General features: G+C 40.8%; 1 protein-coding gene across 1 annotated transcript; it reads left to right on the top strand.

Annotated features, from left to right (window-relative positions):
* Positions 1 to 213: 213 nt before the first annotated feature.
* On the top strand, positions 214 to 8,291 carry LOC128506338 (immunoglobulin-like domain-containing receptor 2). Its single transcript, XM_053476762.1, has 5 exons — positions 214 to 247; positions 1,592 to 1,909; positions 3,341 to 3,460; positions 7,344 to 7,461; positions 7,761 to 8,291. Exons 1-5 carry the CDS (start codon positions 214 to 216, stop codon positions 8,002 to 8,004), a joined length of 834 nt encoding a protein of 277 aa, XP_053332737.1. The 3' UTR covers positions 8,005 to 8,291.
* Positions 8,292 to 9,297: the final 1,006 nt, after the last annotated feature.

Genomic DNA, 9,297 nt, shown 5'->3' with positions numbered 1-9,297 from the left:
GTAAAAGGCAAAGCAGTTTTCTTTTTGTTAACTTGTTTTTTTTTTTTGCTTATCAAAAAGCCTATGGGAAAAATTAACATCAATGGACCTTAGCATTATAAAAGCGAAGCACGGAGTTTAGTCCGGGGTCCAGAAGCAAAGCAAAGAGTCGTGCGGTGGACTTAAATAGAGTGGCATGTTATGCGCCCTAGAGACTTTAAAGACGACACCGGGATGCCGCCCTTTGAGGGGGCAGAGTGGGAAAGAGGTGCTCGAGCTCCCACGGCATCTTCAGTCCTGCGCAGAGCCCGTTGCAGAAGAGGAAAAGGCTGCTAGGAGAAGTGCGTTAAGGCCCCTGGGTTAGCCACCTTGCTGTTGCTTATATTGCTTGTAAAAGCCTTTCTAGTGTTCTGTCTCAAATTTCTCAAGATTTGTCAGGATTCCTTCCTATTCGTTTTTCATGTCTTTGCAATCTCCACTATATTCCCTTGCCCTGCACTCATTTTTCTGTCAGTGCTTTTCCTTCTTTTTCACATCCTGATATACACTATGTAAGTTTGTGGACACCTGGCCACCGAGTGGTGCTCTATCATCTGGAGATCACAAATTCGATTCACGGGTGATGCTGTAGCCTCCCGCAGCTGAAGGTCTAGAGAGCTGATTGGCCGAGCTCTTTCAGCAGGCTGGGATGGTATGCACTTTGCGCTCTCACATTAATCACAGCCCTACAGCCAATTATGGGCATCTCACGCAAGAGAAATTAGTGGATAGTCCTCCGAGTGTGTTACGCCGCTCCCAACGGTGCATGAGCAAGCAGTTCGAAAAGATGTGGCTGCCTGGCATCACGTGGTTTGAAGGAAACACGTGATAGTCTTCGTCAAACCCTGACTGACTGGTAGTAGTGACGGGGAGGAATTGGATACGACTAAATTAGGGAGGAAATTTGGGAAAATCCCAAAAAAAAAAAAGACGTGTACAATGACATGTGCTTGTTGAGTGCCTTATTCCAGATTTAACCTCCATTCTTCTAGGAGGCTTCTAAGTTTTTCCAGTAAACCTTGAAGCAATGCTATAGGGATATCCCTATTCATACACAACAGCATTAATGTAGTCAGGCCATGACTGGACAATGTAACAAAGTTTTTTGAAATTGACATTCAAAGAATCTTGTTAAAATTCATGATATTGATTTGGGGTAGGAAATGATGTCAAGTGAGGAGGTGTAGTGTACCAGTACCAGTTCCTTCAAAGTTGCTGATGATTTAAGTTCTTCCAGACCAAACTAGTGAAACCATGTCTTCATGGAAATTGTAATGCTACTGTACGCACACAGACATCTTAGACAATTGTGTGCTTCCAACCTAGTGTCAAGAGATTAAGAAAGACTCACATCTGCAAAGCAAATAGGAAAATATCTCTCGCAAACGTACCCAAGTATAGAGACAAAAAAAGTGAACGCTGGCCTGTGGAGAAGTGGGGCAGTGGGGAGCAATTATTCCTGGGAACAGTTCAAATCAATCACGCCTAATGTTCTAAAATGTTCTTCTTACTTAAATGTATCTAAGATATCGAAGTGTAAACCTTAATATTGTTCTCTTTTGCTGTCCCCCAGCAATGCCGAGATGTGAGGCAGTGCAGGTGAGCGTTCGGGAAGGCCGGCGTTTCGCACTGCTTTCCCAGCCTGTGGTTTTGTCTTGTCAGTACACAAGCACTTCTACCCGTACCCCAGTGGTGCAGTGGTGGTACAAGTCATACTGCCATGATAGCAGCTTTCCAGATTCCCTGGAGGTCCGGGGGTCAGAACTCGGGCCCTCCTCCGACAAGGACTGCAGCGACGCCAACCGGACGGTTCGGATTGTGGCCTCAGGGCAGGGATCCTCTCTCTTCATTGCAAAGTACTGCAAAGAAAGAGACATCTCCATTATTAAACGTAATGTGCTGTTTTATTTACTATGCTGTTTTATCTGTAACTCTGTTTTTAATGTTTTTGCTTTGATTGGTGTTATTATCATCAACTACTAGGGGCCTGTCCACACGGAGACGCGTTTCCCTGTATACGTATACGTATAAATTTTTTATCGTATTGGCGTTTCGTCCACACGGATCCGGCGATAATGGACAACACCATCTTGGTTTGTATACAGGGCGCAAGGTTATGCGCATGCTCAAAGTCTTCTTCTCCGTGTATAGTGTATCTTTATGGCAGAATTACAGCGCCCCATACTGGTCTGGCATATATACTACACCGTTTTCAGTGGTTTCGTGTGTACGCAGATATTTCTTGAGACGACGCCGTGTTTACGCAATTTTTTTTAGAACGAGGAAAAAAAATGATCGGATAGGGAACGCACCGGCTTCGTGTGGACTAACCCAAGCTTTTTCAATTATTTTGGGTGATGTAAACCAGAGCCACTCAAAGAATTTAAAAGCCATTTGTCAGTGTGTAAGAAATGCTTAGAGAGTCTGTCAGTCTGCAGTTCTGTAAAAGGATAAATGTAGAACAGAGTTAGGCTTATTTTATATGGTCATTGTTTTTTCTTTTGGACCTTTTTGTTTAAATAATTCTAATCTAATAGCAATGAATGAAAGCTAGTGTTATGTAGTGTTTTGTGGCATGATCTCACTGACATTTGGTCATGCTATGTAACTATTCAGACACCTTGAAAGAATTGGTGCTTAACAGATCTACTGTATGGCTTCAATCTTAATTATAATTCATAAAGTAAATGGACTATTCCAATCTACTGCAATATTGAGTATATCTTGTATGTGGACAGTTTACTAGAGTACAACAGCTTCTCGGCTTTTCGAGTCGTCGCAGGCCATCGGTCGCAGGCCAGGGGACGCCACCATCCAGGCCAAATCATTACTCACTTTTTTGCTTATACTTTAATCTCAAAGTTTCAATTCCCTCTCAGTTTTGTCTTTGTTGTTAAGCAAATTTATGGGCAGTGGTTCCTCCGGTGAGCTCGCAGCTACACTCAAACACGCCGAGCTGGTGTCGTTACTCTGGATAAGACGGTGTTGTGTTACACTCATGTTAAAACCAATGTTTATACTAAAGTTATCCACAAGACTAAACTGTATAAAGACTTGAAATCTTAACATATTTTAGCCACTAAAATTCATAAGCTGGCCCATATGTCACATGCTGAGTTTTAGCAATTGACCATCATATATATTTACAGTTTCTTTTAAATTAGTGCCTAATGATGTAAGAAGATTACTTCTCTTACCCTTTTGGTGCTCCTGCCCTTTGCATTGGCCTTTGTATTCAATTCTTCATTAAAATTGAACACGTTCAGTTTGAATTTTAAACAAAAGCTAACCCTGTCACATGTTTTGCATTTGTTTTCTCCAGAGGCTGACCTGCGTATTGGAGAGGTGCGATGGGGTGACAGCGGTATTTATTACTGCAGGGTGGTGTTCGCTGATGACTTGGAGGGCCTGAATGAAGGTCATGTGGAACTCCTGGTTTATGGTAAGTCATCATAAACAAAAAAAAAAGAAACCCATTTAAAAATGTTCCAGTGAATAAAAGTTAAAGTAGATATTTTAGCTATATTATGAACAAATCTATGTAAGAATTTGTTTAGGAAATTTATCGTCCATGATCTCTAGGGGTTAGAGCCTGGAGTCAGAGCATCTCCAAAGCCGGGTATTTGGAGATGTGTTGTGAGGATGTTGGATGTTCCCGGTACTTAGTGGTTACCAAAAGTGGTCCAAGGAAGTAAAACCAGTAAACCATGGACAGGGCCATTGGTGCCCAAGCCTCAATACATGTTCTTCTTCATTTCCAGAGACGAGCTACAGTACTACAAACTGCTAAAAATAAACGGATACTATGTGTGATAGAAACGTGTTAGAATACTCCTGCATTACAGCTTGTTGTGTGTAGAGCTTCAAAGCTTCAAACCAGTCAGTATACCTATGCTGATCCCTATTCACTGTTGAAAGTACCTGCAATGGGCATGTAAGCCAGTGAACAGGAACACAATTTAGTTTTCTTTTACATCATGTGGTTGGGTGGGTACGTGTGCATCTCAGACATGGGGAAGTGATAGCACCAGGATGCACTTTGGTACAGTGGAGATAATGTGATGCTCAGGGCAGTGTTCTGAGATCCTGCCATTCAAGTGCATATTACTTTGACACATACCGCCTACTGTACCTAAACTTTGTTGCTGATCATGTACATTCTACATGGAAATAATATTCCCTTATAGCAGTGAACTTTTTCAGAAGGAAAAAGTTCTCTGCCAGACTGCAGATATTGTAGAGGACTGGGTTAAGGAACGTGTCTAAGAGTTCAAGGTGTTGACTTGTGACCTGGCAATTCTCCACAACTCTAGCAGATTGAGCATTTGTGGAATGTGCTGGACAAATACGGTTGAGGCCCCATCTTGCATCTTTTGCTAACGTCATGGTACCAGATGCCTCATCACACCTTCAGAGGAAACGGTGGAGTATCTGTCTTGATGGCTCAGAGCTGATATAGTGGCACAAGAGAGATGTACACAATATTAGCCAGCTGGTTTTAATATTATAGCTGATCAGTGCAGGCATATAAGATATGCAAGATAAACTGAATCAAAGTTATCCAACACCTATATTTTCCCCTACACACCCTATTTATGTAGTCTTATATCACTAACTGCTTATTATAGGGTCGTGGGGGGCCTGGAGCCTATTCCAGGTGACACAAGGTGGGGTACACTCTGGACAGGGTGCCAGTCCATCATGTACACACATACGCACACACTCATGTACACATTACAGACAATTTGGACAATTAGCCCAATCTGCTTGTCTTTGGACACAGACCCCATGCAGGAATCAAACCCGAACCCTGGAGGTACAAGGCGACAGACAGTGCTAAACACTAAGCCAGTGGTTCTCAAAGTGTGGGGTGCGCCCCCGTAGTGGGGAATACAGACATGACAGGTGGGGCGCAATGAACGGAAGGGAATTAGTGGTAAATAATAGGAAAGTACCTATTCTAATTCATGCTTTTCTTCATTGACAATAAAGATCGGACACTCGAAACTAAACAATCACACGCAAAGAATGGATCATTAATACAAGTAAATTAAAATAACATCAGAGAAAAAGTGGAACCATAGTGCAACAATAACGGGTTAACAGCACCATGTTAATTGCAGAGGAACAATATATAAGGAAACATTCGGTATTATATGTTATTTCATTTATTCCAATGTGTATGCTGATGTTTCTGTATTATTGTTAAACATTAATATTTTATCAGGCAATACTAGTCTGGCATTTCTAGTTTCCAGTGTGGCAACAAAGTTGCTTTTTGATCCTTCAGGCGCTGAACAGAAGGGAAGATCAGTATCGTTCTACGCTTTTTGTTGCTGTGCGGCATTTTGCGATGATCCCTAAATCATTGCTTGCGCCGTAGAGAATAATGGTGTTTTATGGCGTTATATTTCTGCCACAATTCTGAGCGCGTGGTTTGGCATTTTGAGAACAGACAAAGCACTCTATGCGCGTGCAATGTCTCCACTGCGCGCTCAACAGCTCGATTCTGCGCGTGCAGTTTCTTCCCTGCTCGCTCAACATGTTCTCCGCGCACGCGCGACTTCTCGATTCTGTGCGCGCTCGACTCTGTCTGCACGCGCGTGCAACGTTTGTTTTCTGTGCGCGCTCGACTCTGCCTGTACGCTCGCTCAACAGTGTTACAAAACTGCCACAAAATCAGCCAATCACAGACAACCACACACTACTTCTGATTGGCTGTTCCTTCTCTATCAGCTGGCAATATGTGCTTTTAAAATGGTCATTGTCTCAAAGCAGCTTTACAAAATCAAAAGAAAATAATAAGAAATTAAAATTATATTATTATATATAATTATATACAAATAAAAATAAATTATATAAGGGAAGCAATGTAAATAAATTTGCATTTATTTATAAATATTATAAACAAATATAATAGTATTTATTTTTATTTAATGAAGTATTAGTATATACCAGTTTCGTTTGTCCATTGTGTGTTTTTATTCACTTATCTAATTATCCATATAGCTCATTGTTAGACTTCATCGACTAAAATTCAAATCGGACAACTCGGTCGCTTCACTTATAAACCTTTATTTACAATGCTTCTGTTAAGCGGTCGATAGTAGTGCCACTTGATTGGAGGAGAAACAGCCAATCAGAAGTAGTGTGTGGAAGTCTGTGATTGGCTGATTTTGTGGCAGTTTTGTAATACTGGACAAAGTTGAGCGAGCGTACAGGCAGAGTCGAGCGCGCACAGAAAACAAATGTTGCACGCGCGTGCAGACAGAGTCGAGCGCGCACAGAATCGAGAAGTCGCGCGTGCGCGGAGAACATGTTGAGCGAGCAGGGGAGGAACTGCACGCGCAGAATCGAGCTGTTGAGCGCGCAGTGGAGACATTGCACGCGCATAGAGTGCTTTGTCTGCTCTCAAAATGTCAAACCACGCGCTCAGAATATGCGCATTTTAGAGCATAACACCGGGTCAGTAGCGTACTGTATGTAGTGAGCATAATAACTTCAATGGATACATTTGTTACATGGACCACAAAAAAGCAGGTGATTCAGCATCATCAGCCTCATCAACCAAAAAGCCTATGATGAAGCCTATGATGAAGCCTACTGTATATGTTGCGCTTGGATCCATGGTGGGGATGGTGGGGCAGAGGAGAGACCTGTGTGTGTTTTGTGTCTTAAACCGCTGGCAGCAGACAGCATGAGACCAACAAAGTAGGAAGACACTTAGAGACAACACACCCCAGTCACGTTAATAAGCCACTCGACTTCTTTGAAAGAAAGCTCTAGATAAGTGACGAAGTAAGCCTGTTATAACAATTGCACGTGTATTTTATCTGTTTTAAACTTGGTGTTATTTGATCTTATTGGTTTAGAAATTGATATTTCAATAAATAGTACACTTGGCCGTTTTCGTTATCATTTTGTTGACAAGTGGGGCTTGAAAATTCGCCTACCCCCTTAAGTGGGGAATGACAGAAAATGTTTGAGAACCACTGCACTAAGCCTTGCTTATTTTCCAATTTATTAAAAGTTATAAGCTGTGTAAACTTGCTAAATCAGAACAAACATTTTTTTCATATAGATCTTTCTACATAAGCAGCGTGATCAGCGTGATTAAGTAAAACTCTTCCATCTATCACTAGTGTTTTTGGATACTCCAAAACACAAGAAGTGAAAGAATTCCACTTATCTGCTTAGGCTATAAGGTTATATGTTGAGAACTATTTCCTCTTTCTTACTAAAAATGTGGAATCTTTATCAAATTCAGTTTTTGGCTTCCTTTTAAAAAAATTAATTTTCTTGTTTTGTGCTGTTCCGTCCCTCAGCCTTCATGAAAATTGGATCCACAGCAGGAATAATTGGAGGCTGTGCGGCTGTTCTCCTCCTTCTGGTTGTCGTGATCTGCTGCTGTTGCTGGTGGAAAAAGAAAAAGTCTGAAGAGCGGTATGCCATTACTTAATTCTGAAAACTGGTGTGTCAAGCAGCGTAACACCCAAGCAAGAGATGTACCACATCTCAGTATCGGACAGATTTTTGGCTGGGAGAAAATGTTAGTGTTAATTTTAACCAGTAGCGTTAAATGATGTGCATGTTGGATATTTAAAAATGACCTGCTGGAGTTTGTCTTTCTTTGACTGCTGGTATAATGTTCATTGTTTGTAGGATCCTCAGCAGGCAATTTTTCCTCTTTGAAGAGAAAAATCAACACATGTTTATTAAACTCATTGAAATTTTTTTAACAGACCTGAGGAGGGTGGGTACACAGATAAAGGGCAGCACGAGTTTGAAGAACTCCAAGAGAAGCGTGATGAGAGCCAACCTCGTGATGAAGATGACCGGCGAGAGGATCCACAGGGCCGAGCAGATAACTGTCTGTATAAATCAGATAACTACGATAACCGGCGAAGCGAACGCTATGACGATAAGCCTAGTGATCGTTATGATGACCGAAGGGCTGACCGTTACGACGACCAGCGTAATGACTAGGATGATGGACTAAATGATTGATACGATGACGACCTACGATGAGTTCCTACGATGACAGATGAAGTGACCAATACGATGATCGGCGAAGTGAAAAAACAGTTGACGAGACCGTTATGATGACCGCAGAGACCATTATGACCAGCCTGATGATCGCCATGACGACTGCAGGAGACCCAAGTGTTCCTGCTCTTAAGCCACATAGATACTAGAATGTCTTTTTTTTTGCATTTAATTTTATATTTATGAATTAATCAGTTGCCAATTTTTTTTTTTTTTTTTTTTTTTGAAAGGACAGATGACCTGAGTTCTGACTGCGGTTCTGAATGTTGTTTGGTTAATATTCAAGCCTTTAATTGGTAATAATATTAAATGATAAATGAGTTTTGTGTGTTTTATGTTTGGGTTATGGTTAAACATCGTGGAACCTGGGAAGTATTTTACTGTGGGACTAAATACCAAATCGTATGTTAATGGTAATGCACTGTTACTGATAGGGCTTCACTGGGTGGTCCAAGACCATCTAAGGATCTATGGTTTAAAGAGGTTTAAAGCTTTTGTGTTCTATAACTGCATGCACATGGTAGCTTTCCTGGACAACAGATGCTTTTGGGCCAAAAAATATATATAATCTGGATTTCCAGATAAACCGGATTTCCAGATAAACTAACGATTTAAATGCATCCATTACTAAAAAGCCAAACTAAAAGTTGCATGGTGATGCAGTAGGAGGACAAGTCAATTATGTTAAACTTTTTTGTACTCTTCACCTTCTCTGTGCCTCATGCATGCTTTAAAAGCATTTTAAATCAAAGGACAGGTAATGACTGGATACAAGGGTCACTGGTTTTATGCCAGATTAAGTGGTTTCAAAAAAGAAGCATGAAATGTATTATATTTTTTTAAATAGCAATTAATTGGAATGAAAGCTAAATTTTCCACAAGAAAAGCCATAATGGAAATGAATGGCGTCTCTGCTAATGTACAGAGCCATTTCTATTGTAAAATGTGTTAAAAAGATTATGAGCAGGATCGTGCATTATGAAGTGCAAAGCCGGCCAGTGGGATTGTGAGGCTCTAGGCAAGATCATGAAAACTGGGCCCACTAGTGTAAATAACTTTCATAATTTCACAAGTTAGGAGAAAGCACTTAAAATGACAATATTTAAGTGTTTAAATGTGCATTAAGTATAAACTATTCAACATACGTGGTGTAAAAACATTATTCTGAGTTAAACAAATTTGCATGTAAAGTATTGCAAAATATTGTAATGCAAATATATGTACAACTGTGTA

The sequence above is a fragment of the Clarias gariepinus genome, chromosome 18 (genome assembly GCF_024256425.1).
Source record: "Clarias gariepinus isolate MV-2021 ecotype Netherlands chromosome 18, CGAR_prim_01v2, whole genome shotgun sequence".
In the NCBI taxonomy this organism is placed as follows: Eukaryota; Metazoa; Chordata; class Actinopteri; order Siluriformes; family Clariidae; genus Clarias; species Clarias gariepinus.
Note: the sequence above shows the minus strand (reverse complement) of the source record. Positions and strands in the feature narration are given on the sequence as shown.